Source organism: Mirounga leonina, unplaced genomic scaffold (genome assembly GCF_011800145.1).
Source record: "Mirounga leonina isolate KUSES-001 unplaced genomic scaffold, KU_Mleo_1.0 Mir_173, whole genome shotgun sequence".
Taxonomy (NCBI): Eukaryota; Metazoa; Chordata; class Mammalia; order Carnivora; family Phocidae; genus Mirounga; species Mirounga leonina.
Window position 1 is genome coordinate 79,848,490 of NW_023270447.1, and position 23,903 is coordinate 79,872,392.

Below are 23,903 nucleotides of genomic sequence, written 5' to 3' on the forward strand. Positions count from 1 at the left end.
TCGCTGTGTCTCTCTCCGTCAAATAAATAAATAAATACTAAAAAAATAAATAAATAACATGGAAACACCTGGACACACAGTAACACTGGGCAGGAAAGGGAGGCTGTGTGTACACTGACACACAGAAAACTGGACAAGCAAGGTTCTCATTCTACTTCTTGCCATCCCCTTACGCACTCCCTGTATTTTCTACAACAACTACTTTAAAGACATCAGAAAACAATGCCGCACTAGAGTGAGCTCCAAGTTCCCGCCCCTGCCACTGAAGCACCGCTGCCCACCACTTGCCCTTGCGAGCCCATCTGTCGTACCTTTGGGAGCTGGTCTTTATTTGCTTTGTTTTCTTCACCAGGGCTTGCCCGCTCTTTATTGTTCTCAGGTCTGCCTTCATCTAAGCCCGGGTTTCCAGAGAGTCTGGTGCCACTGCCGCCCTCCTCCCATAAAGGGCCACACTGCTTCAGACTTCGGCCACTGGACTCAAGGTTCTCCTCTGCATCTTCCAAAGAAAGGATTTTCTTAAAATTGAGAACCTAAGGGAGTTTCACAACCTAACAATGCACAACTCCAAATCACCTGTCATACGGAGAGCAAGTTTCCTTGAAGCAAAATTCTAATATCAAGTCAATACAGTGGGGCACACAAGGAGGGAAATAACTGGTAATACCTGGAAAACAAATTTAAAAATAACCCGCTGATCAGCTTAATCATCGGCTTCCCACCTGCAGAGTGTTTTATTAAACCACTTCCAACACGTATTTTTAGGAGGAAATCTTTCATTTGCACCCAAAACCCAGAAAGGAAACAGGCCCCAAACCTGAACTGTCCAATACAGCAGCCACCGGCCACATGCAGCCATTTAAATTAAAAATAACTAAAGTTAGGGGCGCCTGGGTGGCTCAGTCGGTTAGGCGACTGCCTTCGGCTCAGGTCATGATCCTGCAGTCCCGGGATCGAGTCCCGCATCGGGCTCCCTGCTCGGCGGGGAGTCTGCTTCTCCCTCTGACCCTCCCCCCTCTCATGCTCTCTGTCTCTCATTCTCTCTGTCTCTCATTCTCTCTCTCTCAAATAAATAAATAAAATCTTTAAAAAAAAAAAAAAAACGAAAGTTAAACAGAAGTTAAACTTCAGTTCCTTACTCCCACTTAGCCACGCATGTCAAGTACACACTATACTGGATGGCACGGACACTGGATGGCGCTGTTTCAACGTCACAAAGACCAAGTTACTCACAGCTTTCTGAGAAAGCAGAGCAAATGTATAAAGAAGAGAAGAGAACACCCAAACACATGGAAACTGTAATGCTGGAAACAGTATCTGGCACATATCTGTCAATACGTATTGAAATCATTTTAAATAAAAGTAACTTGTGAAAACAGTAAGACTCTATATCTTGTTTTCCATCTTCTGAGTCACAGAATTAAACCCAGTTCAAGTAAAAAAAAATTCTAATTTATCACCAGTTGATGGATGCTAGCCATCTACATGTATCCATTAGAAAACTCAGTTATTTCTCTCTCTATTCTATTTCAGCTATCATTTTGGTTTTATAAGGGATTCTTCTTTCGAAAAGAATAAAGTCTTCCCTGACACTCTCCATCCCTCCAAGACCAGCTTAGGTTGGCCTTTCCATGTGTCCCCCCGGTGCCTTGTACTCCCCAACACTAGCACATAGAATTATACCAGTTTCCTCATCTGTCTCCCCTCTGCCCCCCTTGACTCCAGATTATCTTTCTCCCCAAGGCAGGGCTAGGGCCTTGGCAAAACATGCCCGCATGCAGAAAGTGATAAATGACAGTATAATCACTACCTGTGCCCTGATGAAAAATAGACATTTGGAAAATCACCAATACAACCATTTTGAAAGCGTATAAATATCAATCATGGACTTACTATTTCTTTTCCCCTGGTTCATCTGAAGCATGGCAATTATTGCAGATTCAATATTGTAATTTTCAGCTTCCAGGTTCTGGACTATCAAATTAAAATCCTATCCAAGAAACAAAGGAACACTTCAAGACTGGGTATACTCTTCTACCTACCTCTACGTCAACAACCTGATACACAAGAAGAGGTAATGGTGAGAATTAGGGCATGGGTTCAAGACCTTTTCCATTTAGAAAATGTCTTAATTTTCAATAAGGCTGGTTACCTGAAATAACCATTTAATATAAATGAATTCCTTTGTACAACTGCACTTTTACTAGTGTAAATGTTAGTCAGAAAAACAAAAACAAAAAACCCACACACTTCCTTAGGATTTTGAGCAGTACTGGGTAAAGTCTAGCAAACAAGAGAAAAATGAATAAATAACTCTCATTAGGTCTTCTCACTCGATCTAATGAACCACAAACATCACAAACCTTGTTTGGCCCATCAGGTGTGGGCATCCTAGACTGGGCCTACGAAACTGGCAGGTAAACTCGGCCCAGCAATGCTTGCTCATGCACCGTTATTACCACAGGACAGAAATACTCACTGAACATCCAGTTGCATTGCAAACTTTCTGGACAGCATCTTCTACTTCATCTCTCAGGTCATCCTCAAAGTCAACGCTCTTTGTCTTGATCTTTTCCCTTTTATTTGATTCATCTTGATGAAGCATCTGAAACTAAAGGAAATATAAAGAGTAATAATCGTGGAACACACAAATTAGGTTCAGAATCTTCAACATAGGAAGACATCCTAATCTCAAAATCATTCATATATATATGGGGGAAAGATTCCAGGAGGAATCTTAAGGGAATAGCACTGACTAGGCTAAATTTCATCCAAGACACGGAGATTCCAGAACCACAACAGAAGTCCTAAAAAGAAAGGCCCAAGATATAGGATAAACTGTTCAGTAAGAATGGCATTAGAGCTCCTACGTAGTTTCTAGATACCAACATTCTGGCAATGAATGCTTCTGTCTTGACTAGCACATATTTGTCTCAGTTGATTTCTGGAGCTGGGAGCTTAGTCACAGAAGCTTCCCTGATGAGCTTCTGCAGCAGGACAAGTTGTCTTGAAGAAACATTCATATATATATCCCTCATCTGGGTCCCTAGGCCCTATCTGATCATCAGCAAGCTTTGGTGTGCCGAAGTTCCTGTCCCAGCTGGACAGTCACAGATGAGCGTGACTCATCTAACCTCATCTGACCTCACCTAACCATGTGCATACCACCACATGCGAGGAAATCTGGCAATCCAAATCCTAAAAACACAAAGAGCAGTTCACTTGGTATCCATGAGGACTTTCAGACCTAAACTTATATCAGAATAGCTAAAATCATCCCTTTATGGCTGCTCAATCACCTTCTCTCTTCACTTCCTACTAACACAGGGAGATGGGAAATAGGCAAGGACAAATTCCTACTTGTTTGCATGTAAAAGCGTAAGTGGAATCCAGCAGTGTGCAGTCCATTCCTTACAATACAAAGGGATCTATTATAAAATTATACCTGAACAACTTGGCAACGTGTATCAAGTCTTTAAAATGTATCCAAAGGAAATAAATGCCAAATAATGTCAACTATAGAAAGGATTTATGTAAAAGTGCTCACCACAGCACTACTAATAGTGGTGAGGAACTGGAAAGCTGAAGGTTTCACAGTGTATGTATGGTTGAATAACCATGGTAAATCCATACAATGATGCTTCATTTCCGTTAAAGGAGCTCAATAAACATGTTCACTACCATTATTATTTAACAATGTTTTGGAGGTAATGGCCAATGCAATTAGCGCCCCCCCCAAAAAAAAACAGAAGTATGAAATTGAAAAGGAAGAAGAAAGATTACCACTATTTGCAGATGATACAATTCTATACCTAAAAAAAAAAAAAAAAACTCAAGAGAACCAAAACACTACCACAGACAAAAAGAATTCTGGCAAATCATATACTTACAAGAATCTAGTACCCAAAATATATAAAGAACTCTAATAATTCAACAAGAAAAGCATAAATACCACAGTTAAAACACAGCCAAAGGACTTGAGCAGACATTTCTCCAAAGACATACAAATGGCCAACAAACACATGAAAAGATGCTCAACATCATTAATCACTACAGAAATGAAAATCAAAACCTTGAGATAGCATTTCATACCTAGTAAGATGGCCATAATTTAAAAGAGAAAGAAGGAAATACAACAAGTGTTGGTAAGAGTGTGGAGAAAGTGAACCCTGAATACACTGCTGATAGCAAGGTCAGAGGGCGCAGCTGCCATGGAAAGAGTGTGGCAGTTCCTCAAGAAGTTAAACGTATGACCAAGCAATTCTACTTCTGGGTATGTATCCAAAAGACTGAAGACAGGGACTCAAATATTATACACAAATATTCACAGCAGCACTATTCACAAGACCCTAAAGTGGAAATAACCCACAAGCCTATCGACAGATGAAGGGATAGTGAATGGGCTCCATCCACACGATGGAATATTAGTCTTAGGAATGAAGTAAGGACGCCTGCTACAACATGGACGAACCCTGAAAACATGATGCTAAGTGACAAAAGCCAGTCACAGAAGCCCACATACTGTATGATCCCACTTACATAAAAAGTCCAGAACCGGTAAATCCATACAGACACAAAGCAGACTGGTGGTGGCTGAGGGAGAAAAGGAATGGGGCATGACTGCTTCGTGGACATGTGGTTTCCTTTCGGGGTGAGGAAAATGTTTTGGAACTGGAAGGAGGAAGGAGCTGCACAGCTTTGTGCGTGTATCAGTGGTACTAAATTGTACACTTCAAAATGGTTAATTTGGGGGCGCCTGGGTGGCTCAGCCGGTTAAGGGTCCGACTCTTGATCTCAGCCCAGGTCTTGATCTCAGGGTCCTGAGTTCAAGCCCTGCATTGGCTCTATGCTGGGCATGGAGCCTACTTAGCCTACTTAAAACACACACAAAAAAACTTTAAGGGCGCCTGGGTGGCTCAGATGGTTAAGCGTCTGCCTTCGGCTCAGGTCATGATCCCGGAGTCCTGGGATTGAGTCCCGCATCGGGCTCCCCGCTCTGCGGGAAGTCTGCTTCTCCCTCTGCCTCTCTCTCTCTCTCATGAATAAGTAAATAAAATCTTTAAAAAAAAAAAAAAAACTTTAAAATGGTTAATTTTATGTTATATGAATTTTACCTGAATTTTAAAAAAAGACAGAATTCTGTAGGATAGCTAGGTGTGCACATATTTAACATTTTGTTAACAACTCTCATATATACAAATGATAACCAGCTAGGAAATATAAAGAAAAGAAACATCCTTTCCTTACAATAGAAACAAAAACACAAAACACCTAAGAACAAACTCTGCAAAAAATGGGCAAGATCTACATGCAGGAAATGCTCCTGAGGATCACCAAAAAAGTCAATTAAACAGAAAAAAAAAAGCTTATCAGATTCTTGGCCAGAAAGACTCAATGCCATAAAGATGTCACTTTTTCCTGAAGTTAATCTATTCATTTAATGAGATCCCAATAAAAACAAAATCAAGAGGACTTCTTTTTAACTTGACAACCTTATTCTAATATTCATACATAAAACAAAAAAATCAAGAATATGAAGGAAATTATAAAGAAAGAAAAGTAATGTGAAAATTCTACCAGATTTTAAAATTTAATCAAAACAACGAACACATGAACACATGAACAGAGAAACCAATGAAATAGAATCAACATCTAGAAATAGACCCAAATACATATGGGAATTTTATATGCCAAAAAAGTGGCATTTTAAATCAGTGAAGAGATACATAATAAATAAATGGTTTGGGTACAACTAGGTAACCACAAGGAAAAATATAAAGTTGGATCCATACTCTCACACACTTATAGGAATATAAATTCCAAAGAGAGACAAGATTTAATTTTCTTTGAAAAAATGAAACCGGGCGCCTGGGTGGCTCAGTTGGTTAAGCAACTGCCTTCGGCTCAGGTCATGATCCTGGAGTCCCGGGATCGAGTCCCATATCGGGCTCCTTGCTCGGCAGGGAGTCTCCTTCTCCCTTTGACCCTCCCCCCTCTCATGTGCTCTCTCTCAAATAAATAAAATTTTTAAAAAAAGAAAAAAAAAAGAAAAAATGAAACCACAAAAGTGCTAAAATAAAGTATGGGAGACTTCTTTTTAACCTCAGACTATGAAAGACCTTCCTAATTATAACCCAAGACCCAGAAGACATGTAAAAAAACTTGATAAATTCAACCTCATAAAAATCTAAAACTCCACCACAGCAAAGACTGTTGGGGAAAGAATAAAAAGACAAATGGACAGACTGCGAAAAAAAACTGGCAGATCCCACCACCGACAGGGGCTAATTTCCCTAATATGTAAAGGCTCCTGAAAAATCGCTAAAAAAAAAAAAAGAGAGAGAGAGAGAGAAAATGGGCAAAGAAAATGAATACAGCTCACAAAAAAAGGAAATACAAATAGGTGGTAAACCCAGGAAAAGATGCATAGACTCACTACTAAGAGAACCACAAATGAAAACCGTTTTTCCCAAGGCACTGACAAAGGCTGGGGAATGCGGTGCCACGCCGAGCCGGCAACCATGCAGGAAGAGACGTGCCTAGAGTGGGAGTGCGAACCGGTGAAGCCTCAGAGACGGCAGTTTGGCAAGACCTGTCACGATCATAAACACACATGTCCTTTGATGCAGGAAGGACTTTCTAGGAATCTATCCCACAGATGCACTCACACGAGTGTGAGATGTACATATAAGGCACCAGATGTTGTTTCTAAGAGCAAAAGCATGAAAACTGCCTCAAAGGCCAGCAGAGAGACTGGTCAAACACACTACAGCGCATCCACCAGACAGAACACTACGTGGCCTTAGGGACCGCTGTGAGCGAGACTCCAAGCTAGGACCAACGTACAGTACACGCACAGGACAACGCACAGTACAAAACAGGGCATGCAGGATGCTGCACCAGGGGCAGAGAGCAGGTAAAGACAGCAAAAGCGGAATACACACACAGACACACACACTTGCTTGATGTGGGAAGTACCTCGAGGAGATTTTATGACATGCCGGTAATACTGGTTGCATTCAGGCAGGGGAACAGTTTGGAAGAGCAATTTCACTTTATTTTTTAAAATTACAGGGTGCCTGGGTGGCTCAGTTGGTTAAGCGACTGCCTTCGGCTCAGGTCGTGATCCTGGAGTCCCGGGATCGAGTCCCGCATCGGGCTCCCTGCTCGGCAGGGAGTCTACTTTTCTCTCTGAACCTCCCTCCTCTCATGCTCTCTATCTCATTCTCTCTCTCAAATAAAATAAATAAATAAATAAATAAAATAAAATTACAAAGAAAGCTTGTAATAAAGTGAGAACAGGCTCATTAAATAATGTTAACTGAACAAAGTGGGCAACACCGCTAGATAAGCACCAAAACAATAACAAAAACTGCATCCGTGTGGTTGACTTTGTATACTTGTTATTTTCTTCCCTTTTTCTATACTTTCCAAACTTCAGATATGAAGCACGGATTAATTTTAAAACACAGAAGTAATTTCAGAATTTTATATAAATTCTATTCATGTAATCACAGTCATTAGCGATTAGGAAGAGCAAAAGAATGACAAGCGATTTTATCTATTGCTCTCACTGAGGCTAAAAAAAAAATTAAAAATCAAGCCCACAGATTCTTTTTTTTTTTTTAATATTTTATTTATTTGACAGAGAGAGACACAGCGAGAGAGGGAACACAAGCAGGGGGAGTGGGAGAGGGAGAAGCAGGCTTCCCGCGGAGCAGGGAGCCCGATGCGGGGCTCGATCCCAGGACCCTGGGATCATGACCTGAGCCGAGGCAGATGCTTAACGACTGAGCCACCCAGGCGCCGCAAGCCCATAGATCCTTAAAGACAACTTTCCATAAAAACATCACTGGTTTTGGGAGTGCCTGCATGGCTCAGTCGGTTGAGTGTCCAGCTCTTGGTTTCAGCTCAGGTTGTGATCTCAGGGTCGCAGGATCGAGCCCCAGGTGAGGCTCCACACTCAGCTCAGAGTCTGCTTTAGATTCTCTCTCGCTCTCCTTCTGCCCCTCCCCAACACTCATGCTCTCACTCTCTCTCTCTCTCAAATACATAAATAAAATCTTTTTTTAAAAAAAAATCACTGGTTTTTAGCTCCAGGGCATACAGCTCTTGACCCAGTCCCTCCAGGGCTGAGAACACAGAAGAAACAGGGGCCTCACTCACATCCGTCTGGAGGTGTGCGGGGGCTTCCGAGTTGTCATTGAGCCTCCGAACGCTGTCATAGTGCTCTCCACACCGATATGCAATGTGTAACTCCCTCACACTGCTCTTCTCCGTGCCACGAATCTGCAGGCAAAAGAAGGGGAGACAGATGCCAGCGAGGATCTGGATGGTGTCAACTGCGGGAAGGAAACACCCCCTGGGTTGTCCAGGAAGCCCAGTCAGCAGGCTCTATGCAGACACGAATTTGGGATGGGCCTGGATGTGCCAGAGGGCTGGGCCGGAAGAATAGGTATCCAACAAGTATCTGCTGCAATGAGAGATTTGGTGCTACACACCTGGACTCTGGGCCCTGTGTTTTTAGCCTCTGATTTAATTTGTGGGAAAAAAAATAAAGGAAAGACTTTCTCTTAAAAAAAAAAAAAAGCTTAGGCAACTTCTGAATTCTCTTTCTCCCACCTATGTTATGTAGGCTTCAATATGCTTAACATGTAACTATATGGAAATCTATTCACATGAAAAAACATAGTCAAAAGCTGGAGCAGATTTACGAGGAAGTTAAAGCAGCTTACATTTCAGAGGCATCTGCACCCCTCAGCCCCTCCATGCACAGGCCCTTTCCGGGGTGGAAGGCCCAGGGGCAGAGACAGATTTGTTCAGCTTGAAGCTCAAACAACCTGGGGCCCTCTTTGAGAAAAAGAATACAAAATTACAAAATTAAATTGCTAGAACCCCTTCTAAGACCTTGAAAGGGGACTATAAAAATGAGGGACCAGACACTCATGCTTTGTTAGCTTCACAGTAAATCCACCCATCGTTAAAAATAGCATTTCCATCAACCGCATACTAAGAAACATTAACAAGAACTCAAAAATCTCCCACTTATACTAATTTCAAAACAAAATGAGATATAGTCAAGCAGTACTACCACGGTGCCCAAAGCTGTAAGCACTGCTCCCAAGGCAGTCTATGCGAATGGTACCCACGAGCACAGCCCGACAAGAATGGTGTTCCCTGGAGTTGTGCCATACAGAAGCCCTAAGGGCTGGCCTGGGTATGCCCCCAAGAAACCACCATCTCCACAGAAACTCCGAAGTAATTCTGAATCTGTCCCTTAAAAAGCCCAGCAACTGTTTCTTTGTTAAAATTCCAAAACATCAGCACCTCCTTCTTGTTTTTACTGAAAGTCATAGGTAGTAAGATACTGCCATTAATTCAAACTGGTCTAAAACACAGCAAAACCCAGGGAACAAGCAGGAACCACACAAATCTAGAGGTCAGAACCATGGAAATTTCCCCCAGGTAGAATATTTAGGTCTCAAAATACAGAGAGTCTGGTTTTGACACATAATAGAGCAAATACCATTTATCTCCCAGGAAGAGTAGTGGAAAAGGAAACTAGTTGACTAGAATCTTTGAAAGACATTATCCCTAAAGCATGTGCGTATTTAAATAGTACTCTATACACATAATGAATAGGAAAAAATAACTGGAGTAGTCACCCAAATTGTTAACTGTGATGTTTACGGGGAAAGAGATTACAGAGGACTTTCATTTTCTACCCTACGCATGTCTACACTGTTCACAGAAGCACATACTCCATTTGTAACCAGGAAAAAAAAATGCAGGTTTCAGGATCTCCATGCTGTGAGTACAAGTCTACTCATTCATTATTCATGCAAGAGCTCTTACCCCAGACAGTAGCAACCAATGCAGTTTCTTTTTTTTTTTTTTTAAAGATTTTATTTATTTATTTGACAGACAGAGAGAACACAAGTAGGCAGAGTGGCAGGCAGAGAGAGAGGGAGAAGCAGGCTCCCCGCCAAGCAGGGAGCCCGACGCGGGGCTCGATCCCTGGACTCTGGGATCATGACCTGAGCCGAAGGCAGACGCTTAACCGACTGAGCCACCCAGGCGCCCCAATGCAGTTTCAATTCTTAAATTTTATAAGGTATTTCAAAAGGGAGTGGGAAGATGAAGGAGATCCAGTGCATAGTTTCATTATATAGCAAATACATTTATTTTAAAAACATATACTTTCAGTGTTTAGCAATCCATAAAAAAGAACACTACAGAAATGTATTTGCAGGGGCGCCTGGGTGGCTCAGTCAGTTAAGTGACTGCCTTCGGCTCAGGTCATGATCCTGGAGTCCCGGGATCGAGTCCGATATCAGGCTCCCCGCTCAGCAGAGTCTGTTTCTCCCTCTGACCCTTCCCCCTCTCATGCTCTCTCTCTCTCTCATTCTCTCAAATAAATAAAATCTTAAAAAAAAAAAAAAAAGAAATTTGCAAAAAAAATTCTTAACTATGCAGAATTATCTTCCACAACTACCTAGATAATCAAAAAACTTTAAAAAACAGTTATCAGGGCGCTTGAGTGACACAGTCAGTTAAGCGTCCGACTCTTGATTTCAGCTCAGGTCATAATCTCGGGGTCATGGGATCGAGCCTCTGCACTCAGTGCAGAGTCTGCTTGTCCCTCTCCCTCTGCTCCTCCCCTCCACACACACATTCATACACTCTCTCTCTCTCTCTCTCAAATAAATAAATAAAATCTGTAAAAAACAGTTATCAGTGGAGGGAAAGGCAGGCTGTAGTTACTAAGTTGGCACGGAGTATTTTTCTTCAAGAATAGGGTCATAATGCTATATATTCAAATGATCTTGATGACTTCTGCTAAACAGTAAAACTTTAATGACAACAAACTGGGACAACGGAAGCAGTAATCAGTATTCTTGGCCCTAAGACCAACCCTACAAAGAGAGAGTCTCAGAAAATATGAGCGCATTCCCTGGTGTCCGTCCACCTGACAAGACTGCCCCAAAACACAACACATACAGTCACCCTCCTGTCCCTGCATCTTGCACCAACCCATGAGTAGCTCATTTATTCTGTTGTAAGAGAATTTCGTTAAAGGATATTATGACAGACGCAGAAGACTATATACTTCCATTTATAGGACATTCTGAAAAGGGAAAACTGTAAGAGATAAATGATATTAGTGGTTACAAGAAGCGAGGGATGCAGAGATGGAGCTGTGACTGCAGAGGGGCATGAGGTGACTTTTTGGAGTCGTGGAAATATTCTGTATGTTGACAGTGGTGGTAGTGACATGACTGTGTTTGTCAAAACACACAGAAGTATACATTAGAGAAGGGTGAATTTTGCTCTATGTAAATTGTCTCTATAAACTTTATTTTTAATGAGCAAAGGCTAGAAATAAACAACTTACAAAGGAATATACATGTGCAGGTGGTATATTTAAAAAATGAGGAAAAAAGGTCATCGTTGCCTTTATGAAAATAATAATAGAGATACAAGTGCGTGTACACATGCACATGGATGCATCTACATGTGCGCAGATGTGCTTCGAACAGGTATGAAACCACTGTGATACATCTCTTTCCAGCTTCAGCTAACAGTGCATGCGAATGCCAGGGATACACACTCACATGTTAACAGTAATAATCTCTGGGTGATGTGACTTTGGGTGATTTTTATTTGCTTTTATGGGCTTTTCTGAACTTTCAAATTTTTCTATGATTAACATGTCTTAGCTAGGGGCGCCTGGGTGGCTCAGTCGTTAAGCGTCTGCCTTTGGCTCAGGTCATGGTCCCAGGGTCCTGGGATCGAGTCCCGCATCGGGCTCCCTGCTCAGCGGGAGGCCTGCTTCTCCCTCTCCCACTCCCCCTGCTTCTGTTCCTGCTCTCGCTATCTCTCTCTGTCAAATAAATAAATAAAATCTTTAAAAAAAAAAAAAATGTCTTAGCTAATTAAAAAAAAAAAAAAAACAGAAATGGGGAAGTGATGGGAGTCAGAGAGGACTAATAGAAATCCTATGCACAGCTTTAGGAGCTGAGTCACAACGGGAAAAGCAGCACTGTGAATGCAAGGACGAAGGGTAAGGGGGTGGCAGCCTAGAGACTCCCTCCCGACCTGTGGCTTTCCATACTCCAGAATGTTTGGTTTGATGGACTGTTTAGGGGAGATGAGGTTAATTTAGGATACCAAAGGTAAAGAAAGGTGAAAACAGGTGAATGGACAGGTACTTCATGACAGGGGTTTGGGGACCATCCTGAACGTGTGTCATAAAATCTTATTTGCCATAGAAAAACCACTAAAACCATTCTGTGTGGCTGGGCAGAGCACAGAACAGAGGTTGACATCCTAGGCCATGAAATACATTTTGCTGTTCAGAACACACTTTTTAGCAATGCTTACTAAGTGCATTTGGTTTTTGTCTCCCTCCACGTAAAAAAACAAAACATACACATGGGATAGGCATACCGCCAACCAGAATTTGTAGGCACTAATCCTCTAGATTTCCACTTTACTATTTTCTACAGTGTTATCTAAAGTATTTCCATATTAGGCTCTCTGCCCTCAAATTACCCAGTTATCTGACTGCTAAATAATATATATTTTTTTAAGTTTTTATTTAAAGTCAAGTTAGTTAACAAACAGTGTAATATTAGATTCAGGTGTACAATTTAGTGATTCAACACTTCCGTAAGATACCCAGTAGTCATCACAAGTGCCCTCCTGCATCACCATCACCTTGCTAAATAATACTGTTAACCTTCTAAAGCTCTCTGACTTATACTTCAGACTCCCTATGTACATAGCACAGGGTTTAATTCCGAGCCACCAGCAGCTTCCCGTCTGTGGGTAGGCCTGCAGTCCAAGTGACCCTGTACGGTTCAATATCACCATCTCCGGACACCCCCAATGCTAATTTGTAAATAAGAGCTTAAGATAAGTCCCTCAGTAGGTGACCTACCTGCCACAAAGGGGCATTAAGTTGATGAATCACCACATTCAATTGATGATTTCTTGCAAAGGCTACGATTGCATCATTACCAGCAAAGGTGCCAGGCTTTGCCAAACTGGCCACTGCACAGAAACAGGAGAGAGAGAAAAATGAACTCTTTAGAATGGAAAAATCCAAGTGCAAACATGCTTTGGTATTTGCTTGGTTCCAAATGATAAGAAACAGGACATATCTGAGAAGTCCATTAGTTTTGTCAGAACTAGGAATTCAGTTGGTTGAACAGTATGTCGACTGCTACTCAGAAGAATACCAATCAGTCATAAAGGAGTCATTTTTTCCTTCGTTAAATACTGACCGCTTCCTATATGCCTAGCTCTGTAAGAGACTGGACGATAACCAGAGTAACCTTCAGTTTGCATTAATGAGTGTTATTAGGTGTTAAGCACAGCTCTACTCACTTCTGGATTATTACTTTTAATCCTCAAAAGTCTCTGAAAGAGATATCGTCACGCACACCATCTTACAGATAAAGAGCCCAAGGCACAGAGTAATTTGTAACTATGCCCAAGGCCACAGAGCTGGTACACGGCAGAGCTGACATTGCATCCCAGGCAGCCTGACTCCAAGATCTGGCTCTTGGCCACTCCATTACGCAGCCGGTCACAGTTTGAGTTCAAGGAGTCTACAACCAGTGGGGGGCAAACAACAAGAAAACAGGCACTACTGATGTGTAAGTGCTTCAGGAAAGGGATGTACAATAAAGAACTTGGCCTTACCCAGAGAGGTCTGGCCTTTGGTCCCTGGCTCCTGGGTAATAACCTCTAAACCCTTGACATTTCCCAGGTGAAAGGATGATGAGCCCCTTGGCCACACTGGACAGTTTATGCTAATGAGGTGACTCATGATGGGCCTCTCTGGCCACGCGATGTTAGAAGACTTGGGGAACTGGGAGCTGGACACTGAGTGTAACCACTTAGGCAACCAATCAATAATATCTACATAATAAAGCCCCAATAATCCAAACACGGAAGTTTGTGAGCTCCCTGGCTGACAATATTCTGTGATTGTGTAACCTTCCCAGACTCTACCCCTTGGCTAATTTTGATCCATATCCTTTTCTTGTAATAAATTATAACTGTGAGTATAACAACCTTCAGTGATTTCTAAGTCCTAACAAATTATCGAAACTGAGAGTGGTTCTGGGAAACCCCCAATCTGCAGTTGGTATCAGAAGAGAGTCTTGTGGAAGACTGCGACCCCAAACCTTGTCATTTGGCTGACTCCAGATCGGGACCACAATTGAGTCTGGGAGTGGGAGGGGGAAGTAAGGTGTATCAGACAAGCTTCTCAGCGGAGACAACTGCACTGACTCCCAAAGGGTGAGCAGGAGACAGACAGAAGAAGAACGATGACATTCCAAGCAGAGGCGAGAGAGAGAGGATGAGCTTGTGCGCTGTACAGTATGGCAGGAACTTGGGACTGCTGAGAGCCGGCGGGAGGTGAGGGTAGAGAAGTAACAAGAGCTGAAGAGTTTAGACTTTATCCTCAGGTCCATGGGGAGCTGCCAACAGGTTTTAGATAGGGGAAAAAGGTCTTAGATGTGCATTTAAATCACCACTCTGGCTGCAACCTGGAAGACAAACTCAAAGGGTCAGGAGGCGATGGAAATCAGTCCAAAGAGTATCGAAGAAATCTAAGCAAATGGCCACCAAGGCTTGATTTTATGAGGGAGGAGCAGTGAAAGAAAAAAGCATTAAGGTAGAAGTGACAAGACTTAAAAAAAAGACTGGGCATGAGGAGAGAGGGGGAGAAGGCACTGAGCATATTCAGGTCTCTGTATAGTTGGAGAAGCCAGAGTCTAAAGGAAAGGAACAATCCTAAACAACACAGCCGTATGCCAGGGTAACTAGGCCCTAAAGAGTTGAGTGCGCCATTTATTTATTCACTTAACAAATGTCTTCCGAGTGCCTACCACGTGCCAGGCAGTGCCACCTTGGGGAACAACCCCAGTCCTTGCCCTCAAGAATCTCACGGTGTAAAAAGGCAGACAGGCATTAAAAACACATTAACTAGAAGAGTGATAAATGTAGTAAGTCTAGTCTTCCAGTGACCTGCAAATGATTTCTCAGTTTCCTTTCATTCCACTATGGCAGTCAAAACCACCTCTCACACCTCTGATGCTCAATTTCTTACGGATCACCAACCAACCATCAGGCAAACACAGTGGCATTTCAAAAACACACCCTCCTGTCGTACATCTACAGGGACCATCACGCCAGCGACTGCAGGCTTTAGTCCCTTGTCCTGCCACACCCCCAAATTGACCATGTGACCTCCACTGCAGCTATTCACAGCAGAATCTCCAGTCACAAACCGAAAACTCTCTTCATCCAAAATGATATTTTAATTGGACAAATGACACAATTCATTTTATATAGCACTAAACTACAAAACTTGCCCCATAGACCCACACTTGTAAACAGCTGACCATCTGGTAACTTGGTATCTGCTAGACAAAAAGTGAGACAGGGAGAGGAACCATCAGAACTGAGTGACTGGTGTAAACTACTCATGGGGGGAGGGATGGTTTGCTGCTATGTCCCTTTGCTGCTGGTGCCTAATGAATGAGTCCTTTCCTGGTGGGAATGAGTCCTTTCCTAGTGAGGAATGAGAAAGGCTTTGGGGTCATGAATAGTCTCCCTCCCAAAGGTCTTCCTCCTGCTGCCCCCTATCTTGATGGAGAGTATAAGGATACAGCTACCTAGCCATTCTCCAGAACCTTCAGAATCACCTTTGTCTCCTCCTCCTCCCCTCCTCCCCACCGCCAGTGAGGCCTGTCAATTATAATACCAAACTGTGTCTTGGTCTGGACTCTACCCATTACCCCCAGTAGCTGGTGGAGACCCTCTTATTGTTTCATCTGGCCAATGTGGAGAGCCTTCTAACTCATCCTCCTCCTCAGTCTCTCTGCATCCATTCTTGACATGGTTTCCAGAATTAGTTCTCTAAAACACAGAAAGATTCTGTCTCTTTCTTAATAAGGGTATTATGTGAGCCCTGTGATGAAAATGTTAGTTGTAAAATACAAATAGATCAACACCTCGTTTAGTAGATCCTTAAAAGTTTATTTTATTTACTTATTTATTTATTTATTTTTAGATTTTATTTATTTACTTGAGAGGGAGAGAGCGAGCACGAACAGGGGAAGAGACAGAGGGAGAAGCAGACACCCTGCTGAGCTGGGATTCCCCGATGCAGGGCAGGGCTCTATCTCATGACCCTGAGATCACGGCCTGAGCTGAAGGCAGATACTTAACCGACTGAGCCATCCAGGTGCCCCGAACCTTAAAGTTTAAAAGCTCAAATGTACTAGGGCTCCTGGGTGGCTCAGTCAGTTAAGCGTCCAACTCCTGATTTCAGCTCAGGTCATGATCTCGGGGTCCTGGGATGAAGCCCTGTGTCAGGCTCTGCACTCAGCAGGGAATCTGCTTCTCCCTCTCCCCCTGCTCCGTGGGAAAAAAAGCTCATATGAACTTTCCTATTAGAGTTGAGCTAATTTAAATCACTAACTGACTTGCCTCAAAGAAAAGTGGTTGTGTTTGGGTTTCTGGTGAGAAATTAAAATGACTACTGCTTTTTCTGATTATAAAAGCAATACGTGGTCATTTTGAAAATCAGAAAAATATGCAGAAGATCATTTAAAATTGTCATAGTCCCAGCATCCCCAAATGGCTGACATTTATTAAGAACTTATTTAATTGTATTATCTAATTTAATCTTTACCAAAAACCCTATATATTGGTGTTATTATATCTCCTAGTTGTTGAAAGTAAGTGGTTTCTGAAAAATAAGCAGAGCCAAGAATTACCAACCATAAAATGTTAGTACCTACCCACTTTTCCTAGTATGTTTCTGTGTGTGTATACCTTTCAAAACGAAGATCAGTCTATATATATATATTTTATAGGCTGCTTTTACCCCCCACTGAATAAGAAGTCATAAATAGCTTTTCAGGTTAATTAACATCATCATTTTTATTAAGGGTACAGACACCTAAACCTATTGATTCCCAACTGCCTAGCTTGCTGCCTATTACAGAGCAGACAAGTATTTGTTGAATGAATGAATGACATAATTTATGTAATCAAACCCCTGACTGAGAGAGTAGGGAATGCTGATGGATTTAATTACCCAATGCATTACTCCTGGAGGATCCAGTGTCCCATGGTGAACCTACCATGTTTCTCAAAAGGAATGTCATCTTCTACAAAGGGTTCAAAATCTTCCCGCTGCTTTATCATGTAATCCACTGTCTCTTGTCGGTGCTTGAGATGATTTCGTGAGTGTCCCTCCAACTGATCACCAAGTGCTCTGAACAGGCAATTGCTATCAAAACAAAAATGTTGGTCAAGACCTTTTAAAAATGAACTTAGTTCATCTGAAACAATGATGCTTCATGCTAGGTCACCCATGGAAATCGTTCCTGTTGAGATAAAGCCTCAACTCTGACAGTCCAGGATTCTTCCCAAACACTGTGGGGAGAGCACTAGGGCAGGCATTCAACCACATCACCTTCTTGAGAGGCAACAAACTGGAATCTCATTCCCCACTTAGCAGCTGGCTGACTCAGGAAAGACAATAAACTCCCCAGGCCTCAGCTGCTTCGATATATGGAGGTGGTGATACAGTAACCACCTGAAGACAGGGTCCAGACATTATAGGCCATTCCACACCTAAGGACTATGATTTCCAGACCCCCTTCCAAAGTAATAAATCGTATCTACTGCCTCTTTTCTAAAACCATTTCCGCTACAGCGGGCCAGCTAACTAAGCATTCATCTAACAAAGAGTACCCAAAAGATAGCAATTTGTCAGGCTCCTAATACAAGCAATTGAACTCTACATCCTGTTTGAGTCCTACAAACGTAGTGGAGAAAACTGTGAGAAGGAAAGCCCGTATACAACACATAGCTGTACTATGCAATGACCCTCTCCCTCCTTGGCTCCCCTCCTCCCACCCAGGGAGCCGCAATGCCATTGTTATTCCTGCCAAATGGAAACTTTAAACACCATTTTTTGTTTCTCAAATTAAAATGCTGGTAATAAACTTTAAGAGCTATCTTTCCTTGGAAACTCCTCAAAGGCTTCTACAACTCCAAACTGTATCACGTACACAGAGCCCAGACACATGGGAATTGAAACAAGAAAAACACCATCTAGCATCCTTAAAACTAAGGCAATAAGCCATTCTGAAGATCAACAGTTGCCCAGTTTCACACCAAACTGTTCGCTCTCCCAAATGCCAAGCGAGCGCTCTACCATTTGAGCTAATCCCCCGCTTTCGCTCTCCCAAATGAAAAGTAAACTCAAAATATAAACTCATCACTTCCAGAACTTCAGACCTAAAATTGCAGGAGAAAGAGGTTTTTTGTTTCCAACTCAGAAAAGTGAGTTTTCAACAGAAAGTTATGGAGAAGGCAGAAATCTCTTCAAACATATAAGGATGTATACTTTTTTTTTTTTTGCAAAGGGGGAGGACAGAATTTAAAGAATGCAGATTCTATAAACCAGAAACGAAGAAACTATGCATCAATTTGGGGCAAGATTCTAGAACCGATTGGAATATAGCATTTCTATATACTACACTGAGGTGTCTTTTGCTAAAATATAACAATAGCCATCTTTTTTCACCCACAGGAAAAAAAAAATAAGCTAATGGATAAGATGGTCTCAATTTTGGGCGCCTGGGTGGCTCAGTTGGTTAAGCGACTGCCTTCGGCTCAGGTCATGGTCCCGGAGTCCTGGGATCGAGTCCCACATCGGGCTCCCGGCTCAGCGGGGAGCCTGCTTCTCCCTCTGACCCTCTCCCCTCTCATGCTGTTTCTCTCTCTCTCTCTCTCAAATAAATAAATAAATAAAATCTTTAAAAAAAAAAAAAAAAGATGGTCTCAATTTAAAGCTTTCCTCTCAAACTTCTTTAAACCCTTAGTACCTGCCACCACTAGTCAGTCTACTCTTGAATCTAGTTTAAGAGGTGTGATTTGGGGGCGCCTGGGTGGCTCAGTCAGTTGGGCACCCGACTCTTGATGTCAGCTGAGGTCATGATGTCAGGGTCGTGGGATCAATCCCCGCGTTGGGCTCTGTGCTCAGCACAGTCTGCTTGTCCCTCCTCCCTACCCCTGCTTGTGGGCACACGCGCTCTCTCGCTCTCCCTCTCTCTCTAAAATAAATAAAATCTTAAAAAAAAAAAAAAAAGAGGTATGATTTAGCACAAAATCATGTATTTAGTTATTTTACATTAAATTCATGCTATTCTACAGAAAGTAATATGCTTTCTAAGAACTTTCAGTAACATGGGCAAATGTTCTCCATACAAGCCAAAAAACAGGGATAAAACTATGTATGCTGCGTGAACTTGACCATGCCCATCTCCCCCTATATATACAGACACCAAACACACACAAATGTATGCAAACACTGAAACCATCACTTACATAGCTCTTACGATGTGCCATAGACTGTTCCACTTTATATGTATTAGATGTGTTTAGTCCTCACAACTCTATGGGACAGGTACTATTACTATCCTCCTTGGGTAACTTACCCATGGTCACAAAACCAGTAGATGGGTGGCCCAGGAGTCAAACCAAGACACCAAAAGGTTAGCCGTAGTTATCCCTAGATAGTAGAATTAGGAGTAACTGTTAAACGTATTTTAATACATTTGTCTATATTTACCAAACTCTCCTTGAGCTTACTAAAAATAAGTAGGCAAAATAAAAATCAAGATAGATAAATCACTTTCTTTTCCGACAGAGTAACAAGAGAGTGACCCAGGAAAAGTGAACACTACACCCTTAGCGTAGAGGGCAGCCTCAGGGAGCCCAGCGAGAACACTCATGATACCCACGAGAACAATGCGACCAGTGCCCGAAGGCCCTCTAGGGGATCCCAACTGTTTCCTGAGCCCACACCCTCGCCCAGTACACTACAGTAAGCCTTCTCAACACCCATACTATTGACATTTGGGGATGATTCTTTGTTGTGGGGGCTGTCCAGTATACTGTAGGATGTTTACGAGCATCCTCGGCCTCTACCTACTAGATGCCAGTGGCACCCCCACCACCTCCCTCCCTGTCGGCTGGGAACCAAAGCTATCTCCAGACATCGCCAAATGTTCCCTGGGGGCGTCAAAATCATCTCCACGTGAGAACCACTGCACTATCAGGATATATGTAAGGTCTTGCATTTGAGTTCACAAAAATAAGCAATTACGTAAGTAGTGTGTTAGAGTTCTGGGTGCTCGATAATAGTTTAGGAGACAATATTGTAACAACCACTGAAAGAACTAATGGCCCCCGAGGCTGCAATCATAATAGTTAATATGCAGAAAGGGCGGGTTGGGGGTGGGGGAGGGACAGGTCTTGTCCTCTTTGAGGTCAGACCACAGCTAGAGTACTAGGTATGATTCTGGTCACCACATTTTAAGAGAGACATGTTCAGATGAGAAGTGGCTTTAAACTATATAATATGAAGAACGTGAACAACTAGTGCTTAGCCTAAAGCGGGCTCAGCAGGACATGAGAGCTACCTCCAACTAAGTGTTATGGTGAAAGGGATGCTGTATTTGTACCATAAAACTAAAACATGGGAGCTCTAGAGACACAGATTCAGGCAAATGAAAGGAAATTTCAGCTCTGTGGAAATAGGTTATAAACTAAAGATCTTGTAAATTTCTATCTGGCAATCCTCCGTAATTGTCTACATATGTGCTATACACAATGGTAGCCAATAGCCACCACGTGTGACTACTGAGCACATGAAATGTAGTTAATCGAAATTGAGGCGTGTTGAAGGGTAAGATACTGGATTTTGAATAGTATTTTAAAGACGTAAAATATCTCATTAAAAATGTTTATACTGAGGGGCGCCCGGGTGGGTCAGTCGTTAAGCGTCTGCCTTCGGCTCAGGTCATGATCCTAGCGTCCTGGGATCGAGCCCCGCATCGGGCTCCCTGCTCAGCGGGAAGTCTGCTTCTCCCTCTCCTGCTTCTCTCTCTCCCACTTCCCCCTGCTTGTGTTCCCTCTCTCGCTGTGTCTCTCTCTGTCAAATAAATAAATAAAATCTTTAAAAAAAAGTTTATATTGATTATATGTCAAAATGATAATATTTTAACATATAGTGACATATATATTAAATTAGTCTCACCTGTTTCTTTTTACTTTTTTAATGTGGCTAATGGAAAAATTTTTAATTACATATTGGCTCCTGTTTTATTTCTATTGGACCAGCACTGGTCTAGATCACTGATGCTCAAAGTGGGATCCCTAACAACTTGAAAACTTGTTTGGAATGAAAATTCTCAGGCCTCACCCCAGGCCTACTGAGTCAAACATTCTGGGGTTAAAGCCCAGCAACCTAGGTCCTCCAAGTGGTTCTGTTGCATTCTAAAGTTTGAGAAACACTAGCCTAGAATATAGACTCTAACTCAGTGGTTTGTGATTATGGCTGCACATGAGAATCACCTGTGGACATTTTAAAGGTTATCAGTAACCAGGTCCCACTGCTTAGATTCTGGTATAGCTGATCTAGAAGAGGCCCAGACACTGTATTTTTTCCAAAGTTCCCTAAGAAGCCGGCGTTGATGGTATAGTGGTGAGCATAGCTGCCTTCCGAAGTTCCCTAAGTGTGCCAGCAAAGTTAAAAACCACTGAGCTAGATGCAGAGCTGCTGTACACGGGATGCAGGTACTAATGGATAATTACAAAAGGTCATGTGTGAATACCCTTCCATCACTAAAATCCTAGGATTCTAAAAGCAAAATAAATATTAAAAAACAAATTAAAGCGCCTGGGTGGCTCAGTTGGTTAAGCGACTGCCTTCGGCTCAGGTCATGATCCTGGAGTCCCAGGATCGAGTCCCACATCGGGCTCCCTGCTCAGCAGGGAGTCTGCTTCTCCCTCAGACCCTCCCCCCTCTCATGCTCTCATTCTCTCTCTCAAATAAATAAATAAAATCTCAAAATAAAAAAATAAAAAATAATAAAAAACAAATTAACTTGTTTAGCACAGAGATGAATGGTTAAAATTAGTGATTCTTTAATGTTTTAATTGTAGAACACTACAATTAATTGTAGGCAATTGAGGGCAACATTTAGTAAGATGCAACTAGATACAGTTCAGACAAATGCTAATATTGTACTGCCTAATCCAATTAGAGATTCTTTTCACACTATAGCCAATCAAGTTGTTTTTTTTTTAAAGATTTTATTTATTTATTTGCGAGAGAGAATGAGATAGAGAGAGAGAGAGCATGAGAGGGGGAGGGTCAGAGGGAGAAGCAGACTCCCTGCTGAGCAGGGAGCCCGATGCAGGACTCGATCCCGGGACTCCAGGATCATGACCTAAGCCGAAGGCAGTCGCTTAACCAACTGAGCCACCCAGGCGCCCCGCCAATCAAGTTTTAAGGACAATACCAAGGTTAAAATATTTCTTTCTTGTTTTGAAACTGAATCTAATTTATGTGGGTCCACCCTCCAGGCAACATGACAAATACAAGGCGGCCCATGATGCATGACAAAACCCCATAAGTATCTCCGTGATTAATCTATGCTAAATTGACTCAACTCACATAAAGGCTACATTAGAGGATACTAGCTAATTTATCCCCAGGCGCCCAGAGGTTCCAGGATGCTACAAGTACCATACCGCCTACAATGAGTATGCCTCAACAGCGAGATGCTATGTCAGGCTACTCAATATTGTAATCAGACCAGAATGGAAAGACAGAAGAGTGGAGGCTGTCAACTTTTCAATATTACCATAACTTTTTTATATGTCACCAAGAATACTCAATAAATATTAATAAAGAATCTGTTGATACCTACTAAGCCATCACATACACAGGGAACACCATCTACTGCACATCATATCCAAAAGTGCCACAATACTAGAGGGCTGAGCCACAGCCCATCTCACGGTCCCCAGGGGAAGAATGTGTGAACAAAACGGAGTGAGCTTCATGGAACCCACACAGAAGGAATTATCATTAACATTTTATCTAACATTGTCTCAAGAATCAAGAATAGGGACCTGGGAAGGGAGAGACATAAACATTCCAGTCAAGCTGGCCTCTGGCCCTGCAGCCTTGCTGCCTGTGTTCTACCCTTGTACCCTGATACTCCTGCGTCCGAAACAACTCATATCTCTCAAAAATAATGCGCTCCTGTGCCTTTACATTATATTACTCCTCAGCCTAGAATGTTCTCTTGACATATTCCTATTGGCCCTTCATGACCCAGTCTGAGTACGACCTCCTCTGAGAGGCATCTGGTACAGTGTAAGTTCACTGAACATTGGCTGAGTGAATGAGAAGGCCTCCGTGATCGCTCCAGGAGTGCTGGCCACTGCCTTCTCAATAGTACTATAATCAGTCACTGTTAAAAATATACCAAACACGGGACGCCTGGGTGGCTCAGTCGGTTAAGCGTCTGCCTTCAGCTCAGGTCATGATCCCAGAGTCCTGGGATCGAGTCCCGCATCAGGCTCCCTGCTTCTCCCTCTGCCTCTGTCTCTCTGTCTCTCATGAATAAATAAATAAAAATCTTTAAAATATATATATATACACCAAACTGTACTTTAATTATTTACATCATCCATTCTCAAAGTGGGGCCCAATTTGGGGGAAGGGGAAGGTAGCTCTGAGACCCTCTCAGGGTATTCCTGAGTTCAAAACTAAGATGTTACTTATCTTTTGCACTCTTACTCTCTCACAAGCATACAGTGATTTCCAGAGCCTACCTGATACATAAGGTTATCACTCTGACAGTTAATGGAATGTGTGTTTGTGTATTCTTGTGTTTCTAATTTTTGTTTTACTTTCAAATACAGTAAATATTGATAGCTATAACCCACATAAACAAAAGCTCTTTGGAGTTCTCAGTAATTTTTAGGAGTGTAAAGGAGTCCCTAGG

General features: G+C 42.3%; 1 protein-coding gene across 1 annotated transcript in view; it reads right to left on the minus strand.

Moving 5' to 3' along the window:
• OTUD3 (OTU deubiquitinase 3) overlaps positions 1 to 23,903 on the minus strand; it is a 28,837-nt gene that overhangs the window by 2,921 nt on the left and 2,013 nt on the right. The window contains exons 2-7 of the mRNA XM_035019613.1: positions 17,169 to 17,317; positions 12,941 to 13,053; positions 8,164 to 8,286; positions 2,477 to 2,608; positions 1,891 to 1,987; positions 312 to 496 (exon numbers count right to left, since the gene is read on the minus strand). Coding sequence (XP_034875504.1) covers positions 312 to 496; positions 1,891 to 1,987; positions 2,477 to 2,608; positions 8,164 to 8,286; positions 12,941 to 13,053; positions 17,169 to 17,317 — 799 coding nt within the window. The remainder of the gene's footprint in view (positions 1 to 311; positions 497 to 1,890; positions 1,988 to 2,476; positions 2,609 to 8,163; positions 8,287 to 12,940; positions 13,054 to 17,168; positions 17,318 to 23,903) is intronic.